The sequence below is a fragment of the Pseudoliparis swirei genome, chromosome 18, assembly GCF_029220125.1.
Source record: "Pseudoliparis swirei isolate HS2019 ecotype Mariana Trench chromosome 18, NWPU_hadal_v1, whole genome shotgun sequence".
Taxonomy (NCBI): domain Eukaryota; kingdom Metazoa; phylum Chordata; class Actinopteri; order Perciformes; family Liparidae; genus Pseudoliparis; species Pseudoliparis swirei.
Window position 1 is genome coordinate 7,482,995 of NC_079405.1, and position 24,610 is coordinate 7,507,604.

The 24,610-nt window shown below is 40.9% G+C and overlaps 1 protein-coding gene across 4 annotated transcripts in view; it reads right to left on the reverse strand.

The window, feature by feature from the left end:
• tafa3a (TAFA chemokine like family member 3a) overlaps positions 1 to 24,610 on the reverse strand; it is a 124,651-nt gene that overhangs the window by 3,026 nt on the left and 97,015 nt on the right. For all 4 annotated transcript variants that reach the window (XR_008834447.1, XM_056437787.1, XM_056437789.1 and 1 more), the window contains 2 exons: positions 10,358 to 10,507; positions 8,927 to 9,051 (listed from right to left, as the gene is read on the reverse strand). Coding sequence is in view for 3 of the 4 variants with exons in the window: in XM_056437787.1 (XP_056293762.1) it covers positions 8,927 to 9,051; positions 10,358 to 10,507 (275 nt within the window). In the remaining variant the exon portion in view is untranslated. The remainder of the gene's footprint in view (positions 1 to 8,926; positions 9,052 to 10,357; positions 10,508 to 24,610) is intronic.

Sequence of the window (24,610 nt, forward strand, 5' to 3'; positions counted from 1 at the left end):
TGCGCCTTCCTCCCTTCCTCCATGGACCCGCTGCAGTTTGCTTATCGCCCAAACAGATCCACGGATGATGCTGTCTCCCAGGTACTGCACACCACACTCTCTCATCTGGACAGCCAGAGGGGGCTATGTGAGACTGCTGTTCATTGATTATAGTTCAGCTTTCAACACCATAGTCCCTCCAGACTGGCGGCAAGCTGATTGAGCTGGGACTGAACACCCCCTGTGTGCTTGGATCCTGGACTTCCTGACCGCCAGGCCACAGGTGGTCAGGGTGGGCAGACACACCTCAAACCCCTCACCCTGAACACAGGATCCCCAGGGTTGCGTCCTCAGCCCCTACTGTACTCCCTGTACACACATGACTGTGTGGCCAGGTTCAGCTGCAACACCATCATCAAGTTTGCGGATGACACAGTGGTGGTGGGCCTGATCTCCGACAACGACGAGAAGGCCTACCTGGAGGAAGTTGCTGATCTGTCACTCTGGTGCCAGGACAACAGCCTCATCATGAATGTCACCAAAACTAAGGAGCTGATTGTGGACTTTAGGAGGGTACAACAACAGAGGACGTACTCACCACTGGGGATTAACGGGACTACTGTGGAGAGGGTGAGCGGGTATAAATACCTGGGAGTCCACATCACCGAGGATCTGACATGGTCAACGAACACAGACACTCTGGTGAGAAAGGCAAGGCAGCGCCTCTACCACCTCAGGCAGCTGAGGAAATTTAAAGTTTCCCAGAGGATCCTTCAGTCCTTCTACTCTGGAGCTGTAGAGGCGTCCTGACAGGAAGCATCACAGCCTGGTTTGGCAACTGCTCCGCTCAGGACAGGAAGGCTCTGCAGAGAGTAGTGCGTTCGGCTGAACGCACTATTGGAACTACACTCCCCACCCTGCAGGACTTGTACACCAGGAGGTGCAGAACCAGAGCCGGCAGGATCATGAAGGATCCTCACCACCCCAACAACAGACTGTTTCAGCTGCTGCGGTCAGGCAGGCGCCTCCGTAGTCACGCTGCAAGAACAGAGAGACTGAGACGGAGTTTCTTTCCTCAGGCCATCAGGACTGTGAACTCCGACCTCACCAGGACCCCCACATAGACCCACACAACTGCCCCTCTTAGGCACACACACACACACACACACTTACTGTAAATATTGTGTTGTTTTTTATTGTAAATAGTGTGTACTTGTTGCCCTTGCACATTCCTGCTGAGCATTGCCACTTTCATTTCACTGCACACCCTGTGTGTGTATGTGACAAATAAAACATCTTGAATCTTGAATCTTGAATCTGGATGAAAGACCACCACTGACTGGTCAGCTGGAGGTTCTGAGGCCTTACATTTGATGGAGAGCTACTGAAGCACATCAGAATCAGAAATCAGAATCAGAAACCGTTTTATTGCCAGGAATGTTTACACAAACGAGGAATTTTTTTTGGCGGAAGGTGCAACATTTAGACATGACAAACAACAATCAACGCGACAGATAAGATAAAGATAAAGATAAAGTGCTCGGACAACAAATAACGTTAAAGTGTTTAGGTGTGTGTTTCAAGTGACGTGTGTTTAAGTTAAAAGTGTATGTTACATGTGACGTGTGTTTAAGTTAAAGTGCATGTTAAAGTGGCATGTGTGTGGAGGAGGCCTCCAGGAGGGAAGAAGAAGGAGGAGGGAGGAGGAGTAGGAGGAAGAAGAAGAAGAAGAAGAAGAAGAAGAAGAAGAAGAAGAAGGAGGAGGAGGAGGAGGAGGAGTGTGGTCATGTGTGTGTGTCTGTGTGCGTGTGTGTGAGTCCCATGCTCATTATTATAGAGACAAAACTACACGAAATATAAATTTTTTCAGCATTGAATGCAATATTCTTTCATGGTTATAATATTGCTCTAAATGTGCAAATCGCATGTCAGGTCAGCCTCCGGCGAAAAAAACACACGGATCAATCGTCAGTGGAATGAAGAGGAGCCTCTTCGCGGGCTGTCCATCGACTAAACGTCTCACGTCGTCTTTCAGTCTTTTAACCCTCGATATCTCTTCATTCACACACTGTTTCTCACTGAAAATCCACTGCGCTGTAATCTAACACATTACATGGTTCAACTTCAGTGATTTAAGCTTATTTTTAGCAAAAAAGATGAGTTACATTTTGAAGCAACTTGAAGCCACAAGCACTAATTTGTCTTTAAATAACTGCTCGACTTGATGCGACTAAAATATCTCAAGAGGCGTACGACGATACATCGATTGAAGTGAGTTTGTCGCGTAGGCTGAGAGTACAGCTTCTAAGATATCTGTAAATAAACCCTCTCATACAGGAGAATGTCGCTCACTTCTTTTAAAGTCACTTCAATCAACAGGTGAGTGGGACATGTGCCGTGTTTCATGCCGTTGCTGCCACATGGAGCCGGCAGTGTGTGCGGATGGGAAGCCAGTGAGGGATTGTAGCTGCCATCGCCCGAGCAAGTCCAGCTGGTCGGTTCGGACACATCATTGCACTGCAATGTAGTATTGGCTTGTTAATCTAACCTTAATTTAGACTCGACTCACATTGGATTTCAACTGCAGCGCCGCCATTTCACCCCCCGGACCTCCACTCTGCAACAGTTGCAGTGGGAAAAGTACATTTTTACAACTTTTTACTTCTCTTTTTCATTTCCAATCGTGTCCTGATGCCATAACAATATAAGTAGTCCTAAACTTGTTTTGTGATTTCCTTTTTTTTAATGAGAAATACCCTTTTTGTCTCATGTGTGATAGAATACACGGTGGATTACAGACCACTAGGTTATCATCTATCTTCTAAACTAAGCGTTCTCACATAAATCCCAGCGCTCAACTGCACCGACAAGCCATCCTCTACCGAGAGAGCGCCTCTGGATGTTAGTCCCAGCCGACTGCCTAACGAGCTTCTGCCTTCGTCGATCAGGAGCTGTGATGCATACGAACGTGTCGGAATTTTTTTAAGAATTAGGCATTTGCGCAAGTATCTCTCCGTCCACCAACGGAACAGTGACACGTTCACTGTACAAATTGTGCTCGAAAGCAAGAAAGAAAGACACACATGCCACATTTCAAGCTGGAAGTCATTATACAGGGGGCTATTCGTAGCTTTGAAACGATGGTGACGGAGAGAATTCTCGGCTTATTTCCACTGTGTCTGGAAAAGGAAATCCACCTCAGACAGCGATCCATCACCGAGCCTCAACACATTCTGAACAAGCATCGTGGCACCTGTCAAGTGGGACGGCTCTGCGGTTCTTTTGATCTCTGATTGATAGGAAGTGAAAAGCCGGAGCTGCCAGGGTTATAATCCCTGACATCACCAGCAGGGCTATAAAACGATCTGCTGGCGGACATGCAGAGAAAGGGCGAACCACTGGAGTTGTCTGAGGAGGAGCCTGCGGGGCGTTACGCCGCCTGATTTATTGATGCGACTTCATCGTGAAATGACACCATTATTCTGTCAACAGTGCCACCGCTGGACATTAAATAAGAAATAATTTCTGGGACTGCACACACGGCATTTTCTGCAACTGGGGTGTTTGTTTACATATATATATTATGTATCCACATACAAATTGCAGAGCAGGTTAGCTCAAAGTTTCTCATTTAAACTAGCAGACAACGGTATTCATAGAGCACGTTTCAAAACTGAAGTTACAAAGTTATTTACAGTTATGAATTAAAATCAACGCAATATTAAAATAAATATATTTAATGATGAATCAGATTCAAACGATTTCATCTTTTTTTCCAGAGATAAGTGGAGTAATGTGATTTATTTCTATATATATTTTAAAAAAATGTTAACGGTAAACTTGAGGCAATTGACATGTTGTTGTTGGACTAAACCATAAACTATTAGATGTGGAGTGTTCCCGTGGCTACAGGAAGTCTTTGTGCTGAAAGGACTTTGTAAGATCCCTAGTTATGTGACATGTTCAGATATCAAATCAAATAGTGTGCATTCACAGACCTAAAAGGCTCGTAACTGACTAGCAATTTGTCTTTTCTTCACCTTGAGACTCGCTTTGACAACTGACACCAAGTCCCGCCTCTTGAACACGGCCAATCACAGCCCAGCGTCTGCCAGCTCAGACCGGGGTCCGACAAATATCCGTCTCTGCTCCACAGAATCTCACGCAAGTGTTCCAGATGCAGGGCTCTCAAGTCTCACGCATTGAGTGTGACACTCACGCATTTCGGTCTTAAGTCACGCACTCCCGCCACACATCGTATTTCTCACGCTGAAAAAAACTCGGCTATTTAATGTTTTACAGTTTTTCTCCATTGCTTTGGCTCAATTCTTGAAACAGAAATGACATTCTCAAAACAACTCGTGCAAACCTCCAAACCACTGGGCACTTGTTCACAACAGATTTGAATTTCTCATTCCTTTAATCAAATTGCAATTGTTTTAGAAACTCCTTGCAAATGACAAGTACAATTGCCTACAGCTTGCACACATTTCAAATGATTTAGCACATCTGTGTAAACGGTTTGGTACAATTGCCTTCAGTTAGCCCAATTGAATACATCTTGCTGGTCTAAACTGACTGTTGCTTCTCAGTCAAGTGGTTGTTCTCTGCAAAACATCTTGGCATAATTTCCTTGTGTACATCATCACCTGCACAATAGTTCACTCCACTGTCAAAATCGTTCAGGCAAATAATACCATGAAAAACATCATGGTATATACTGTAATATGGATCTCTTGGATCATCGGCTTCAATTTCAGGTGCAACTAGAACTTTACTAATCAAGGAGTACATGAGCATCGGACTCTAAACCAGAGGTCCCTTCTCCAGGAAATGGATGCTGCTTGTGCCGATGTCACAGCAGATCAGTGCAGGGAATGGTTGCGGCATGCACGACGATTTTTCCGCCGTTGCATAGCAAGGGAGAACATCAGATGCAATGTTGCCGAAAATCTGTGGCCAGACAGACGTGAGTGAGAGGATGAGCAGGAGAGTGAGGATGAACTCCAGCTTTGAACTCCAGCTTTGCTTTACTTTCCTACTGAATGTTTTGTAACAGTAGTGTAGGCTATACTTAATTTTTATTTTTGATGTGCTTTTTGTTTGACACTATTTTTTGCTTTACACATTTTCTGTTTCTGTTTTGCAATTACTATAAGAATTTCCATGGCAGTATACAGGACTGTCTCAGAAAATTAGAATATTGTGATGAAGTTCTTTATTTTCTGTAATGCAATTAAAAAAACAAAAATGTCATGCATTCTGGATTCATTACAAATCAACTGAAATATTGCAAGCCTTTTATTCTTTTAATATTGCTGATTATGGCTTACAGCTTAAGAAAACTCAAATATCCTATCTCTAAATATTAGAATATCATGAAAAAGTATACTAGTAGGGTATTAAACAAATCACTTGAATTGTCTAATTAACTCGAAACACCTGCAAGGGTTTCCTGAGCCTTGACAAACACTCAGCTGTTATAAATCTTTTTTTTTACTTGGTCTGAGGAAATATTAAAATTTTATGAGATAGGATTTTAGAGTTTTCTTAAGCTGTAAGCCATAATCAGCAATATTAAAAGAATAAAAGGCTTGCAATATTTCAGTTGATTTGTAATGAATCCAGAATGCATGACATTTTTGTTTTTTTAATTGCATTACAGAAAATAAAGAACTTTATCACAATATTCTAATTTTCTGAGACAGTCCTGTAAGTGCAATACAGTATCTGATGGGAAACCTTGTTGGCTCCTCTTGAATTAATCTTTTTTCTGTTTGATACACAAAGTATTCTGGAAAGAAAACATCTCCTACAGTAACCATTCAGTGTCAAAGGACTAAGCCAAGATTGAAATGTGCACATGAGGGATATTTCTATGGTCCACTGACATACTGACAAAACATCTAAACATTTTGACCTGCAGTGTTTAAACAATGACGAAGGGACTTTTCATTTTGGGGGCACTGACTATTTGTATGAGAAAAGGAATTAGTTTTGACTGATGAGTTGTCTGTTTTGGGAGAGATATGACCTTTTGCAGGTGTGCCATAGTGTTTTGCTAAACCATCTAGGTTATTTTGGCAAATGTATTTAAAGCTTTGAGAATGTCCTTTTTTTTCCGAGAGAGATGAGCCACAGCAATCGAGAAGGAAGTTTTCATTTTGGGGGCACTGACTATTTTGATGAGAAAATGATTTGGTTTTGAAGCTTGAGTTAACTGTTTTGGGTGAGATATGACCTTTTGAAGGTGATCTATGTAGTTGTGCTGAACCATATAGGCTATTTTACCAAATGCACTAAGAGCTTTGAGAATGTAATTTCTGTTTCAAGAATTGAGCCAAAGCAATGGAGAAAAACTGTAATGTGCCGCAGCGCGTCGACATGAGCTGGCCGCGCTGCCCTCACCGTGGAGGAATCAAGCGCTCCCCTGGAGTTCTGCTGTGAGGTGCCACTTATCAGCCAATCAAAAAAAAGAAATGGAATACACAATAGCCAATCAGAAAAAAAATGTATCTGTTGTATCTGGGTAAGATTTAATCCAGCAACCAATGAAAATAAAGCATCCTGGAATTGTGCGCGCGACTGACTGATATCCGAAAATTTCGTTCTGGGGTGGGGGGGTGCTGATGGAAATGTCACTCTTGCCTGTCTTCAAAACTTGAGAGCCCTGCAGATGTTTGGAGCGAGTCATAATTAAACGTTAAATAAGAGTAGTACTCGTACCCTGGAGAGGTTGGAAGGAGATATATACGTTTTTCAAAACATTCCGTTTCGATATAAAATATTAGCAGAGCAGGTAAACTAGCGTTGTAAACCCTCTGACTGTAGTTAGTGACAGTGTGGGCTCCATCGGTTTGGGTGGACGGTCAACATATGACTGGCCTGAACTCTGGCATATTAAATAAAAGTCAAAATATATCTTCAATCAAACACATTTTGCCTGTATCTATTATTCCAAGCCGTATACGATGCAGCCTAGGGACGCCATTTTAAAAGGGAACACACCCTGAGCTCAATCTTCAGCAGAACGCTCCGTTTATTCCTCAGAATGATGTTAACGGTCCAGGAAGCTGGAGTACAGAGGTCCTCCAGCACACACAGGCAGTCCCTCGCTGGCTCTCTGTAGGAGGCTGCGGGGCCACGAGCATGGAGCGACCCCCGCTGACTCCCAAATCAACAAAAAAAAGAGTCGCGGTTCTGACGGCTACTGCGAGCCACCTGGACCCCTGCTTGTCTGTGCCTCTGTTTCTGCTTTCCCGTGGCTGTGTGAGAGGGCATGAATTATTAACCTGGCAAAAATAAAAAGCTCTGCTTCGTCCATGCCTCCTGTAGCCATGAATAATGGAAGAGGCAGCTCAACTACAGGCGTTTGTTGAGTCAAACACTCGGCTGTGATGGATGGCTAGGGGGCCACTGTGCCCCCACCCCGCCGCCCCCCCCACCCCCACACTCCTCACCTAGCATCCGCTTCAGGTCTTCCACACCCTAAAAAAAACCCAAACACGCGTCCAGATAACCTCTATTAATCTCAGGAATGCTACAGCTTGAGCCCTCCTGTCCTGCCTCAGCACAACCTACTCGACACGGTGGCTTCCTGGGGGGATCTTTGTTTATTGTTTATTTGTATTTCTCCTGCCGTCACTCGCCTTTGTTTTGCTTCTCGCTGGCACTTTTGAAGTGATATGCAAGCCTGCTCCGACTGTTCAAAGGCGGGGACCCGACTCCAGCCTGCACTCGTACCCTTTGCGCTAAACCCAAGAGACTGTGTGAGCTGCGTCTCGGCTCTGATCCCAAGAGGGAACGCTTTCCAATTTGTACCCCTGAACCCACGTGTGTACAATCGCACTGATTGAGAGGTGATAATTGATTTTCAATTATCTTCACGTTGCCGTGTGCCACAAGCGTCCTCATGTCATTTCTCACCTAAACCACAAGCTGAAAACTGTGAGTCTCAAGATGATCTATTCTATAAATATACATTTTGCAATATACATTCGGTTCTCAAATAAGAGTTCATTCCTGATATTATTCATTATATATATATAAATATATTTATATATGTATATATAATTATTGTTATTCATGTGCATCAAATCCTTTCAACCCTGTTATTCTGTTTTTTTATGAAATTGTACTTTAGGTCCATGCAGAGATGACAAAATATCATTATCCCTTCATTTAATATCTAACTTCTGCACTCACTCCCTCCAAGGAAGGAATAATTAACAATATGTAGGCATCAACAGAATGCTGGTGTCTAGTTTTCAGGTAAATCATTGATTGGACAGTTTTGGTGACTGTCATCAGCACCACATGGACCCACGTGGGGAATTCAAATTCTGGAGATTGGCAGCAAGCAAGGCACCATCTTACTTCACCTTTTTCCGTTCATGTATCTTCTCTGATGAGCTCACACAGAAATAATAGAGCATAATAAGAGCATTGTGACTCAACGTTGTACAGCACATCAGTGACATATTTCACAATATGACAGACAGTACAGATTAACACAGATTCTATAATAATACGTGAACAATAGTTTTACCTCCTCCTCAATCCCTGATTACTAGATACCTGATCTACTTTGCACACATTAGCAACTTAAATCAAAATACAATGGACTGACTCTACTTAGCCTTCCAACACAAATTACAAGGTGTACCAAAATAGATGGCTAAACTCAACTCCTTTCTAAGAAACACCCTGTGAGTCACATCTTCCTCCCCTGCTGCCTCCTACTCCTGCTGCTAGCACTCATCTGAAGTTGCTAAAAAAAATCTCCTTGAGTGCTATCTCGCTTCTTTCGTTTTCAAACACATATCCAGCCCATCTCCATTATTCTAGGGTCACATTTGGTTACGACTGGTATTATCCCCAGGCCCTGGCCAGACTTTTACTCATCACAAATAAAAGAATATGGACCACTTTTGCGAATCGGACCCACCTTGGTTGTCTTGACTTTATTTCCTGTACTGCAGCTCCATCCTTTGAGATCCGGCAGCACTTTACACTCTTCCCCATCCATGCAGGGATGCATCTGGCACCACCACTTCTGTGCAACTATGGATGCTGTGAGGAGAAGAGCACAGTAAGAAATAAGAATAAAAACAAAGAGGCAATTGTAATAATGGTGTTTTTAAAGTGTAGCTCGGTTCTGCCCTGGTTGAAGTGCTTTTGGTCTCTATATACACTACCGTTCAAAAGCTTGGGGTCATCCAGACAATTTCGTGTCTTCCATGAAAACTCACTTTTATTTATCAAATGAATTGAAAATTGAATAGAAAATATAGTCAAGACATTGACAAGGTTAGAAATAATGATTAATATTTGAAGTATTAATTTTGTTCTTCAAACTTCAAGCTCAAAGGAAGGCCAGTTGTATAGCTTATATCACCAGCATAACTGTTTTCAGCTGTGCTAACATTATTGCACAAGGGTTTTCTAATCAGATATTAGTCTTCTAAGGCGATTAGCAAACACAATGTACCATTAGAACACTGGAGTGATCGTTGATGGAAATGGGCCTCTATACACCTATGGAGATATTTCATTAGAAACCAGACGTTTCCACCTAGAAGAGTCATTTACCACATTAACAATGTATAGTGTGTATTTTTGATGAATGTTATCTTTATTGAAAAAACAGTGCTTTTCTTTGAAAAATAAAGACATTTCTAAGTGACCCCAAACTTTTGAACGGTTAGTGTACATCCCAGTGATTGAAGAGAGCGTCTTTCGACTCCTGCCAGATGCTGTCACCCAGTGTGTTTTCGGGTCTGAATTAGAGGACGTGGGTCAACGTCAAGCCGGGGAATGTTGCGTGCAGGTGTGTGAGGAAGGTGAATGTCGGCATGTCGGAGGGGGTAACAAAGCGTGCCGCGGAGGTTTGTGCATCAAGGTCTTATGTTGCTCCGAGGAGGCCTTCAGGGGAGAAACCGTTTCCCCTGACATTTCTAAAGTGAAAAGAGAAACTGTCAAATCTGAGGAATTCCCTGCCCGAGCCATTTCAGCGAGCAGAGGAGATGGGGATCGATTCACCTGTAACGGAGGCCACCTTTGACATGATATTAAATGACCTGACCTTCTGTTTACTCCGCTGAACACGAGGTCTGACACGCTCTCGGCAACAGACAAAAGGGGGGCGAACGAATGAACCGGTGGGCGGTTCGATTTTGAGGATTATAAGGCCTTCGAGACACGGCGGGCGAGATCACAACATCCTATTTTCTTCCTCCACACAACACACCTCTCATATCCAGATAACAAGCACCAGAAGCATGGCGACAGGTCTGACAGTCGTGTCGCTGCATTTCTACCCTAATCAGAAGTCGGTCGCAATATCATTAGCAACACGACAATGAGAAGTCTGGCATACCGTCTACACAAGATGGAGCCGCTCTTGTTGTTCCCGCCACCTGTCCAGGGAAGCAGGAGCACTTGACAGTCTGGGATCTCTCTTCGATCTTGTTCTTGTTGCAGCATCGGTGAGCGGCAATTACCTCACAGGTTCCCTCTTTCACGTGAACTGGAAGCACAAACACACACGATGGTTAGAATGCGTGCGACGGCAACAGCGAAATCATCTCGTCAGCAAGCAAATAATATCGCTCCAGTAAACGTTGGCCATTTCTTTTCTTCAATGTGCATGGGTGTCGCCGCTTTCGAAAACCAAACGGATGAAATAACAAAACTATTTCACATAAAAGACATTTACAAACTGGACAATAGTAACTAGAATGGGCACTCGGTAGAGCGCATACCTTCGCATATCACAAGATTGGGCATTGAATTATGAACATTTTGGCATTAGTTGCATGCCAATTGGATACAAATTGACCGTGCTATGGTAAAAAGAAGATTTTGACCTTTTCATGACCTTGACCTTTGACCTGATTGATCCCAAAATCGAATCAAATGGTCCCCGGATAATAACCAATCATCCCACCAAATTTCATGCGATTCGGTTTAATACTTTTTGTGTTATGCGATTAACACTCATACAAATAAATAAATAAATACACGGTGATCAAAACATAACCTTCCGCATTTTCAATGTGAAGGTAATAAGAACAACAAAAACAACAATCATTAAGTAAAATGTTCTGATTCTGACACCATTTCTGTAAAAGCTGTCTTTGAATTCAAATGTTGGCTGTAGGACCAGTGTTCACAAAAAGATGCTCACTACTGCTGATTGAAAGCTACATGAAATGACCACTGCAGTACTTCTGCTCATCTGACAGTTTAAATAAATTAAAAGAATTATCTGAATAACTACTTTTTGGGATTACAAGGGTGTTCCTGTTATTTTGTCCAATATTTATAGATGTAATTAAATAGTTGACAGCACAATGTTGTAAGTCGTGTGTTATTCTGAATCCCATTTTTAAAAAGACCAGAACATATAGTTTAATTTAATTTCGTGAAACAGCTGGGCGCAATGACTCAAACAGGTGTAAAAGGTGCAATTGTTGGGAACTATTTTCATCTGCGAATGAATACCCATTGTTTGTCATTTACGTCATGTGACTCATTGATGTGCTTTCAACAACGGAGGTCTGTGTGGCCAAGTGGAATTAAATAAACAAGACCTATAACACATCATTTTCAACATTTCACCATAGTACATGATACAAACTTCACACATACATCTGGAGCAAGTATTTTGGATAACTTCAACATTTTTAAGGAAAAGATCTGATTCACTTTCTGGCTGAAAGTCAGATGAGAAGATTGATCTCACGAATAGCCCGTTTGGCTGAGTGCATTTGAGTCTCGTTTCAAACATTTAAGATTAAACATGATTTGGTTATAAAAGCAGCATTTTCTTTTATGCATTTTTATTTTCTTCAAGGTAATTATTTTCATAATTCTTTGTTCTTAAATTGTAATTATTCTTCAGCGCCGACTGAAGAAAGTGAATGCCAGGCTTGTTTGTATCTATTCGTTGTGCCTTTGAGATATTTTGATGAAGTATTGTTTTATTTGAAATGTGACGATAACATTCCACTATAGCGCTTGATACAAACTTCACACAGATGTATGTATTTTGGATGTATTTTGGATGAATTCAACATTTGTAGGAAAAGATCTGATTCACTTTCTTGCTGAAAGTCAGATGAGAATATTGATCTCACGAATAGCCCGTTTGGCTGAGTGCATTTGAGTCATGGCTACTTATAAATCCAGGTCACCCCCCAGGTGGAGGAGCCTGACTTTGGGCCCCGAGTGCAGCTCCACCTGCTCACGTATCCTTGAGCAACACACTTAATCCCCTTACCCTGCACCCCAACCAGAAGATGGGAAAGATAATTTATCCATTGGGATAAGACTAAAATAGAGTATATAACATCAAAAACACATATACTTCAGGGAAATGACTTGATTAACATCAGTTAACTGCTTATTTACGTGGATGAACATTACAATATCAATTACTAGGACGTTGTTTTCACTCCCATTAAGTTGGGTCAAATATCGATACTGCTCTCTATTTTATATTCATTACTTTTCTGCATAGACTCATCGCTATTCGGAGCACGTTGGGGTATTTTACACGAAACCATCAGGATTGGATGGCAAAAAATAAAAAATAAAAAAAGCATTTGAAAAGTTTTGACATTCCTTTCAGATAAGCCTTAATTATGCCTGTAAAGATTTTCAATTTGTAACTTTGAACTTGAAAATAGATTGCAGCAAGCTCCCATCTTCCCATTAGCTAGCAATCCTGAAATCTCATCTCCAACATTAAAAACATTTTGCTTCCAATCAATAAGGTGCTATTCACATTCCCACAAAAGGCAAGACAACAATTGCCGATTGAGTGCTTTTGACCGAGCAGAAACTTACTGATGCAAAAACCGGTCAGGCTCCATGCCCTTGATGTGATTATCTTTAAGCCACCAGCCAGCCCCCCGATCAAAGTTAATTTCCAAAGTTGGGATAGCATGAATAGAATATTCAAACTTTGTTTAAGAGATAGATGCCCGTGGACAATGGGCGATCACAGAAGGGGCGATGAGCAAAGACAATCATTGGACATGACCTGATTATAGAAAAAGACTTCACCAATTCTAACTGTCAGCATTACAAATCACAGATCCAGACGGCAACACAGTAAGATAATATGTCTCTATTACTCCTGCATTATATTGGAATTAGCTGTCAAAAAATATAGCGTCAAGGGAAAGATGTCATACTGAAAGCCCCGAAAATCTTCTCAACCTTGTCTGCTAGTCTTGCACAATGATCGGCTTCATTGGACATCGTCTCGCTGTATGTACGCCCACTCCGCTGCGGTGTGGAAAGGACGATTGGAAGCTACCGAGCGAGCTGCGCCGATGTCTGGCTCGGGCCTCTGGGCTCATTAAGGTGCAGGAGGCGGCTGGTCGGGGCCGCCCGTGTGGAAAGAGCTGCTGATTAAAACCGGAGCTGCCGGCGAAGGTCGCTGACTCTGAGCCCGGACACTATACCGCCATGCAGTGTGGACTGGATGAGAGGTCAGAGGTCGGAGAGCGGCGGTCAGACGAGGCCGACTAACGATCCGTCTGAGAAGAAACAACCGTGAACTGCCGTTGTTAGGATCTACTGAGTATGGTCTCTGTGAGACGCGGAGAAAGTGTAATATAAACTTGGGAAAGAACAAAGCTAAACTGAAATATCAACGACAAATGAAATTGTATGAAATTAATGGTTTTGCATTTTGGGAAGCAGTCATCTCATCTCACATGAAAAACTCATGTGACTGATCCCGCTGTACTGAAGCTAAACCAGGAGATAGTCAGCTTAGCTTAGCATAACTAGCTGTAAACTCAGAACTGGATGAATTAAACAAAAGAGATAAAAAAGTGTTAATTCGAGAGCTTGATAGGTGGGTTTTTGGTTTTACCTTAGGACGGCACCATGTTAGTTTCCCATTGCTTGCCCTCCATTTCCCAAAATGTCCAACCTTTTCTGTAAGGATTTTTTTTTAAATTGTGGAAAGGGTGATCTAAAATTAATAATCAGCATTCTAGTTTCTTCACTGTCTTTAAAATGTGAAATGAATCATCCCTTACCTGTATTTCATTTGTTTAGCAGTATATTGCATATTGTATTATAGCTCATATTTAAGTATTCATACCTACACTACCGTTCAAAAGTTTGGGGTCACTTAGAAATGTCTTTATTTTTCAAAGAAAAGCACTGTTTTTTCAATAAAGATAACATTAATCAAAAATACACACTATACATTGTTAATGTGGTAAATGACTATTCTAGGTGGATGTGTCTGGTTTCTAATGAAATATCTCCATCGGTGTATAGAGGCCCATTTCCATCAACGATCACTCCAGTGTTCTAATGGTACATTGTGTTTGCTAATCGCCTTAGAAGACTAATATCTGATTAGAAAACCCTTGTGCAATTATGTTAGCACAGCTGAAAACAGTTATGCTGGTGATATAAGCTATACAACTGGCCTTCCTTTGAGCTTGAAGTTTGAAGAACAAAATTAATACTTCAAATATTAATCATTATTTCTAACCTTGTCAATGTCTTGACTATATTTTCAATTCAATTTTCAATTCATTTGAGAAATAAAATTGAGTTTTCATGGAAGACACGAAATTGTCTGGATGACCCCAAACTTTTGAACGGTAGTGTATATTCATCTGTGTTCTGATTTTGAACTTATACGTTTGAACTAGTTTGTTATAAGTCAATCACTTCTATAGGTTTTAGGAAAATTCACGAGGCATAAAAATGGCACTTTAGTGGCAGGAACATTTGCATGTATAATTTAACATTCATTAATTATTTAGAAAACCCTTTGGGCATATTTCACACAACCAAAGGTGTATATATAGCGTATATGTACCTCCTTTCAGTCCAACATACATGAATGCGTACAGCTGCTGCTCTCGGCTGTTAAGATGTCGGTGTGTTGCTCAAGGACACTTTGACAACGGCTTGAGCAGCATTGAACCTGCGGTTCTCTGGCTGTAGAATGGTCGGTCCAACCACCAGGGTCACCCTGCTCCCAGTACACACCACCCTCTTTATACGCCATCAATGGGAGCAAACGAGTGTCAGTTCTGAAGTGTAACATACAGAAAGGCGGCCTGTGCTGTGTGTGTGTCTGTGTGTCTGCATGTGTGTCTGCATGTGTGTGTTTATTGTTTATTTATTGGGTCCCCATTAGCTGACGCCTTAGCGACCGCTAATCTTCCTGGGGTCCACAGAAAGGACAAAATACAATACATACAAAAACATACAAAACATATCGTGAAACCAACAGTTAAAAATAGTACAACAAAGTAAAAAATAGTGCAGTCAGATGCACAGTACAGTCGAAGGATAAGATATATGTGATGCAATTCAACTTAATTCATACAAAGAAAAAGAAAAAGAAAATCAGATGACTGAAAAGCAATAGAATACGTCAAGTGGTGAATGTTCTTAGGTGCGCCTTTAATTGTTTTTCGAATGACAAATTATTAATCATGTGAGTTAAACGAGGAGGTAGTAAGTTCCAAGCGGTAATTGCAGGATAGATAACAGAACGTTTGAGGAGGTTAGTTCTTGGGGTTGGCGGTATCAATTGACCTAAACTAGCATTCCTTGTGTTATGGTTATGTCTGTTAAATGTGTATTGTAACTGATTGAAGAAATATACCGGTGTCTGATTAAAGACTACTTTCCTGAAAAACATAAGAAGACAAAAGTGAAGTTGAGTTTCAACTGAGAACCATGACAGGCGAGAGTGCATATATGCAGTATTAGTTCTCATTGAACACTGGAGTGCTAATCTGGCAGCTCTGTTTTGAACCATTTGTAGTTTATGTATGTCCTTCTTAGTGTGTGTGTGTAAATGGCTCACAACACCTGTGATCAATACATTTCTATTAAAGCACTTAGGGACAGCGACATCAGCAAGAGGGAGAGATGAGAGACAAAGAGAGGTGAAAGGACAGAGACCACTAATGAGAACTGGCATGAGGCCCAACGCCTCAGCCAATCAATACCACTCTCAAGCAGAGCACTCTGCACTACAATCATACGCATGGATCCCTGATTGATAAATTCCAATATGCAACCGGAACCTGCAAAGAGCTGGGGGGAAAAAGGACATTCTCACCTTGTTCTTCCGTCCTCTTAAAACGGTAAAACACTGTAAATCTTCTGTACACCTGAAACACTTCAAACTGTTTCAAGTTGTCAGTACAGCAAATTGTTTTAGAGGTCTTCTCCTCGCGTTAAAGGATCATTTTGATGGTGTCACATTTCGATTGATCCAACTTTATTTACAAAACTTTATTTTTGCTTTTTATTTAGTGCACACTTATGTCATTCTCTGTTTGTGTTTGCGTGGGCTTTATTGTCGTGGCCTTCACAGCTGCAAAGTTATATTTTAAAAAATGGCAATTCAACAGGATTTGGCTGATAGAAAAACCTGAAATACGTTGAACTTGAAGTACGCAGCGGGTGAATAAAAGCGTCCCAGAACATCCTTGGAACCCTTTTACCAAGAATGAGTGTTTTTGGTGAGAGGAGGTGCTCGCTCACAGTCCAAAGGAAATGAAAAGACAATTCCCACCCCGGCCAGGATCAGCTGTTCCACCCGACTACACACTACTTCTTTCCCTCAGACTATAAGACTCCTCAACTCATTCTCCTTAATACATTATAAAGGTTTTTTTCCCAGCCTAGTGTCGTATAAAGGGACTACAAAGTGCATGTGCAAATCTATAAAAACCAAAAGATGAAATCCTGTGAGTGGTGATTAAATGAAACTGATGATAAAAAAATGTCTGACAAGCGGTCGGTTATTCATAAAACTGTGTCCCAACGCCGTGGGCTACACACCGCTGTGCATCGGTTCACGGTGAATATTGTGGCAACAGCTAAAAGAAGAAAATACAAACCTGTCATTACTTGTATCAGGGTACAGGGCATGTATAAATAAGATGTTGCAGTGTGTGAACCCTCTGACACATAAAAAGACAAATTGATGGATGTACTCGCCTTTCAATTTGCATTTTTAACCTGTCACTCGCGCCACTCTCTTTAAATTGATATCGTGTTTTTCATGCAGCAGTTCATAAACGTGATAACAAAGAAGGGCTGAGTAAAAGAGAAGCATTTAACTTGGCATTTCAAAAACATCTTATGGGTACATTTTCACTTTTGCATTTGGAGGGCATTTTGCTTTCACGTGTTTTTTCATACTCCAAAACTTCCCCCGAAAGACCAAATGATCTGTTTATTTCAACCAGCTGCCAGTCACTTTCACCCACAATAAATTAATAATACAGAGATTGCATTGGATTAAATTAAAAGCATTGATTTGACTTGGATGACTTTTCTTAGAAAGTGGGATTTTAAACAAGATAATTAAACAAGTGCACAACTGGCTTAAGTCAATCTGACACTAAATATGGATTTTTAATGAGCAGGGTTTTGTAGCCGGCCTCTATAAAAATAAATCTTCTCATATAGGCCCCGTTTCCTTTAAAAATAGGCAGTAATTTGTCAAAAATAAATCCGGTCCCAGCTCAGAAAGTCCTTGAGAAATCCCATTGGACACTAATCCTTATGGTTGCTTGTTGGTGTACATTCATTTCTGCACTGAAACGTGTTGCCAGTCGCTGGGTGAAGAGCCGTCCTGTTGTCCTTATCAAAGAACTGTTCATGCAGGTTAGAGCGAAGCCACAGGTTGCAGCCTTCAGCTTCTGCAGCAATCAAACAATTGATCTGGCCTGCAGATCGGGAGGCTTCAAGAACAACACGGCGCTCCTACTGTCAGCCGCATGACCGATCATCCAAGATACAGTAATAGAAGCACAACGGGGAATAAACAAGAAAAACAGGAGCGTTGTTTTCTACGCCGACAGGGAGACCTCCCCCCTCGCAATAAGCCAGAATCAGAAATGCAGGTAAAATATAATGCAAAAAGGATGTTAGAGATGCATTGTGACACTGAGGTGGCATTCATGTTCCACAAGTATATGATTACGTCCTTAAAAAATAAAGAGTTTATTCAATGGGGTGTATTGTGATTAATGTTCTTTCTGCAAAAATTTGAGTGAACATAGTTCCAAAACTGCAGATTTCTTAAAGTCAAACATACCTGTAGACATGTCATCTGCTTACACTGGCAGAATTGTGTGACAGATGGTGAAACCACACTGCAAACTGTGAGACTGTAAATTGGAAGCACAAGACAGAGACACCTTGAAGAAGAAAAAACACCCCAACCGCATGACATCACAATGTACTCATTAAAGTTGATATCCACAACTTTCATATGCAAACCTCGCTGTTATGCTGATATCCAGCGAGAACTTCTAAAATAATTATTTACAGAAGTGATACAGTCGTACAGTGTCAGTATTTCCGAATAGGTACAGCCTGTGAAACCCAATCAACACTTCTCAACCTCAGTGAATGTGCCATATCTCACAGACAACTATAGAGCTGGAGACAAATATTTCCCGGCACATATTAACTTATCGTGGATATACTGTATGTCAATCTGAATACACTCAAAAAAACGATTCAAGCCCTTCTTAGAGGTGACACATTTAAATATTGTTTGATACATTTAAATAAATCAATTACAAAATGAAGATATTTATATTGAATGGGTGTAACACAAAATATAGGAATACTTTCATTTATTAGATTTATTTAGGTTACACTCACAAAAACGATGCAAGCCCTTCTTCGAGGTGACATATTTAAATATTGTTTGATACATTTAAATAAATCAATTACAAAAATAGATATTTATATTTAATGGGTGTAACACAAAATATATGAATACTTTCATTTATTAGATTTATTTAGGTTAGATGGTGCGCATATCAACTCAAAATAAATGTGTTTCATTGAGGACTACCCTTTGCGCATGCGCTAGCTGAAAATCAGTTGTTTACATGAGGTGAACACACTTTCATGGCTGTATGGTGGTGTAGTGGCTAGCACTGTCGCCTCACAGCCAGAGGGCCGTGGGTTCAATTCCCAGTCAGGGCGTTCCTTCTGTGTGGAGTTTGAATATTTTGTTAGTTAGTTAGTTTATATTTTGAGTTGGACAAACACAAATTAATTTAATTTAATGAATATCGTTATTTTATTTTAGATGTATTTGATACAAATGAGTTGGACTAACTTAATTACATTTTATTGCACTGATGTGCTAAATTTGAGTTGGAGTTGCATATAATTATTGGATGGAAAACCTGCCAACTATTTAATTGAGTTCATCCAATGAGTCATTTCTTTGAGTGTACAGAAACCTAATGCTGCTTCTAGCTTCATATTTAACCTACAGAAATAAGAGTGGTATTGATTTTCACTTTTTTTTTTTAGGTATCTCTACAGCCACCACCAAATAAAAAATAAAAAATAAATATTGGTCAATGTTATTATACTTCAAAATATCCTCATAATTCTTTTTTTTAAACGGTAAAAAAAAAATCACATTTATGAATTATGAGTAGTTTGCATTGTGTTATTTTTTTTTACCAGTCACCATTAGTAATTCGGGCAGACTCCTTAAATATCACTATAAATCATAACAAACACGTGTGCAACATGAACCTCTATAGTGTGCATACGGTTGGAAGAAAACATTGAAGGTCATCTACAACAACTTTAGATCTCAGGATTTATTAGACAACTACAGAATATTCTCTCTATTGTGGACATAAATGTTTGAATTCATCGAGGGACTGGCGAACAAGAGAAGACTCAAAGTCTTGAGTGTCAACGACCTGTAACGTGACCTCAGACAGTGAGATATTCAGATGAGGCCTTCTGATGGTTAGCTACACCGCGCTGACTCACTGACACCAGAACTACACGAACACTGATGAGGGCAAAATATGAGATCTGTTTTATTTTTAATGACTGTGTTTTGAACCACAGAGGAATCGATAAGCAGGGAGTCACGTAGCGGATTGATACCGTTATCAGCTGCACACACTCCAGTACATCCTCACGCCCACTCGCGGAGCAGAGAGTGTATGGAAGAATGTAATTACTCAAGTGCATTACAGCTGAACCGCTTTAATAATTAAACCAATTACACAGCCACTTACAGTCACTTATAAAACACACACACACACACACACTAATCAAGAACCTGGTCATCTAAACACCAAGAGCAGAGATCACCCTTTACAGCCCTTTGGTGATCCATCATGAGTGCCCAAAAACCTCGTATACATTTACATTTTTTGTTTATTACATTCGTCATTTCACATTTATATATATATATACGTCCCTAACGTCCGTTTGGAAATGGGAAAAAGAGGTTTTAAGTTTGCTGCTCCTGCGGCTTGGAATTTGCTGCAGACTGACCTGGGTCTCCGGGAACCGGTCTCCTTTGGTGTTTTTAAAAATAGATTGAAAGAATTGGAGGGAAATTCATCGAGTTGTAAATGTTTTCTATGACGGAGGTATATGCTCCTGTGTAAGCTGGGTTGTGTTGACTTGAGTCTGAGTTTTGGTTTTTATTTCATGCTGTGATTTTGTTTTTTATATTGTCTGTCACTGTTTTATGTTATATTGTCTGAAACTTTGTGTGACGTGCTACTGCTACTGTCTTGGCCAGGACACTCTTGTAAAGGAGATTTTTAATCTCAATGAGGCATTTCCTGGTTAAATAAATTTTTAAAAAATAAAATAAAAAATAAAATACATGAAATTTGGTCTCTGAATTTAACTCATCCGTAGCGTTTTAGGAGACGCAGAGCTGCTGGTTCAGTGTCTTGCTCAAGGACCCTTTGACATGCGGTCTGGAGATGAAGCCCGGCTACCTCACGGTTACAGGACGGCCGCTCTACCCCACGAGCCGCAGCCAGCCCACAGGACGCAAACTTCGTTATCCACTGAGGCATGACGCAACTAGTCTGGCTTCAGGAGGCTTTCACCGTCTTTTTGCCGCGTGTATTTTCAGTTTCAAGCCGACCGAACGCAGGGGCAGATCAAAACGCAAAAAAATAAGAAAGTCACATCCTGGCCACAAGCCCAGACCGCAGTAGCCTTAAAAACTAAGGTTGCAGGCCATAACATGGAGACGACCACTGAATTAGTAATGATTCAAATCATACTGTTTGCTCCAGATCCCGATTATCCATTTTGGTTTGACTCCAAATACCTCTGGACACGCTGAACACAACTAACTGCACCATCTTGTCCATGTAGAACTCAGCGTGTGGTTTTTAAGGACCATAAATGCTAATCTCAAACGGACAAAATACTCATTAAAAGAACAATGTGTTTGTGTGTATTCAAAATAGTTCCAGGTAAAAGCTGCCACGTAAGAAAAAAGGCTTTTAATGGGGCTGCAAACACACCAAAGACATACTATTATTGGTTTATAAAACATTCATGCCGGGTGAGGAACATGAAGAGAACTCTCACAACACCGGTGTTGAATGGGATTACCATATTCAGAGATGATCCACTCATTTCCATCCAGCTGTAAACCTGCTGAGCCGACAATCAGGCCCAGCGAGAGCCGAGAAATGAGCTGAGAGAGACCGAAGCAGCGGTTTAGTTTTAAATGGAATCCCAGTAATTCTCAACCTGAATATTGTTCACGGTGACATTTCACTCTACTTATGGATTGTAGAGATATGGCACGTCGTGTTAAGGGATAAGAAGTTTGGGTTTAAGAAAAAGACTGTGAATGGTGACAAACCAACATTGAATTATCGCCTGACTTATTGCAGCATTTGTTTCGCTCCTAACTTCAGACACACTCTCCTCGTCGGCGCTGCTACCTGACCACCGAACAGCAGAGACAGTTAGCCACCAGCTGGTGAACAGAGTGAAGCATCTAGTTGCTAAATACTCAAATATTTCCAAAACTGAGACCAAAACTGAGCTAAAAGGAGCGCAAATGGCTGACTGACATTTGAGACTGGTATCTGACCCGAGCTGAGAGGGCAGTAGTAGCTACAGCGATCAATTGAGTGTCAAATTTGTTCGTATTGTTATCTCCCGCGAAATGTTTAAGTTTGTTTATAACCAATCATGACCGTCATCTTTCCATAACCCTACCAGAGGTGGCAGATGAGTCGTTTTTGTAATAGTAAGCAACGTTTGTAGCACTATTGTTCTATAGTTCAGAGAACCCTAATATGAGAAGTTATGTCAAACAACCTTGTTCGACCTTTCATTTGAGCGCTCATAAATGTCGGTCAGAATTTATATTATCAGACTGCGTGCAAACGAGGTTTTCGGGGCACGGTTGTTAAGGTTATAGATTATATTTACGATCGGGGGCGACAAATCTGTAGTAGTACGGACAAGGAATTAGCGTCGCGAGAGGACGTTAAACTTTCCCGACATTCTCGCCGACATCTTGAAATACTATACGCCGATTTAGAGGCAGATGTTGAGCCGTTGGAAACGAGCCCCGAAGAGGGAAAATGAAAATACTCAAGATCAATTGAAATTGATCTCGACGATGTCATTTCTCAGAGTGATTGTTGTTCTTTTGCTCACATGTGTTCATTTCATTTCACTGCACACCCTGTGTGTGTATGTGACAAATAAAACATCTTGAATCTTGAATCTCTTGAATCAAAATCAGGAAATATCAAGACAACCGTGCCCCAGATTGTAGAGCAACAGTTCCCGTAATGTGTCGAGGGATGTAAACAGGAAGTGCAATGCTGCCACAGTGCTACATCATGAGGCTTCTTCTTTATGTCAAACAACCTATTTTTAACTTTCATTTTGAAGACTTTTCGTGACCCCTCCCTATAAACAGCTGTCTGCAAAGTCTCTGTTTCCCATTTTTCACCGTTGCCTCTCGACAACAGAGACGGTAAAGAAAACGTTACATGAAAAGTTATATCGGGCTCGACGAAATATAAGATTAACAAATCCTTTAAGTTACCGCTATGGGAGCGCCTGCAGTGCATATCGTATTCAGTGCTTTATTATTCCGGTGAGAGCAGCCAGACTGAGAATCAAGCCAACCGCAAGCCGACTGCAAGGCGAAGCTTTCGACATCGTACCGCTCGCAATGTCTAAAAATACAAAAGTTCGAGCATCGCTCCCTCGTGGATCTTTATTCTCGCAGGTCTGTTTTCCGGTAGAAGAATTCCTTCTGCGTTTTAATCTTTGACTCACCGAGGACAATTTGTACAGAGAAAGAATTTAGAAACAGGTGAGTGGGCCCTTACATTCCCCGAGTGCATGCTTTAGCGGTTGAGATGAAGTCCATGTCAGCACCATTCATCTCGCTGCCAGGATGTTAGAGCCCACCACTGACTGATCAATTGGAGTCCCTCAAGGAATCATACAGCTTTATAAGTGAAAGGCTACTGAAGTTATTAAACCCAGGGACTGGCAGAAAGACACAAACTCCAACCCTCCTGCTCAGACAGTGTTGTCTTGACACGGTTACTCATTCTCTAGACAGTCACCGGGAATGTCATAAAGGATGTTCAGACACACCGCCAGAGGACCGCTATACTCTTTCTTTGTGTGATGTTCTGGAGCTTTTAGTAAATAATACTGTATGTGCATTTTTCTTCATCTCCTCTTGACATTGCAATAGAGATCTGATAAAGGGACTTTTTCTAAATGTTTCTCAACATCTGGTGCAGGCACACACACAAAAACAGTCTGGCATGTGTATCACTAGAGGTATTGTGTGTTAGATGAAGATCTGGAAACATCCTCTAAATATTAGAAAGTACTCCACTTGAGGGTGAAGCTTTAACCTAATATCTAGCTTGTATTATCATTTCATGTAATGGACTACGAGTGCTGTAGATGAAGTGCCCTGCTTTTGCTTTTTGTTGTCACGTAGCTACAAAGAATGTCAAGTATAAGTCGGAGGTTTAATTCTGAAAAGGAAAACTCTGCATCGCTCACTGTTCAATAACATGTGAGGTAACGTAAAAATAAATCCGTTATAATTTTGATCCGGCTGAGTTGTTTTCTGTGCTATTGAATCTGATTGAATCCAATAGCATACGAAAAACAAGCAACATTGATTTAATATTCTTGCAATTTACTGTGTCAAAGTAAAAGCTGCAGACAGCTGTTTCCCCAAACTGTTCTTCTCTCTTCCGAATAAACACAAGGCCGAGGGTCGTGGAAGGCTGAGGGGAAATCTGTTTGACACAAAGCCGTGGTGCTCATGGCCGACCCTTTCTTCAACCAACTTCCATTATATAGTAGTAATAATAATAATAATAATTATAATAATTATAATAATACTAATTTTATTTATATAGCACTTTTAAAAATAAAGTTTACAAAATGCTTTACAGAGGCAAAACATATAGAATATTAAGATACAAATATAAAATTAAAATTAAAAACAGACAAACTAAATTAGGGGAACCAAAGAACTTCATAGAAGGACGACATCACTTAAAAGCTGTTCTATAAAAAGGGGTTTTAACAAGTGATTGAAACAAAGTTACCGATTCCACGAGCCTAATAATTATCGAGTTAATTGCTTCACGAAATATGTTTTGTTGAAGTATAATTTCTCCATGGCATAATTTACTAGCGAGGTTTTAAACAGTCCAGGAGGTCGAGATGGGTGATGTGGCGCATATAAAGCAGCGTTATTTATTTATTTATTTCTACATTGCAGGTGAGTTCTGCCTTG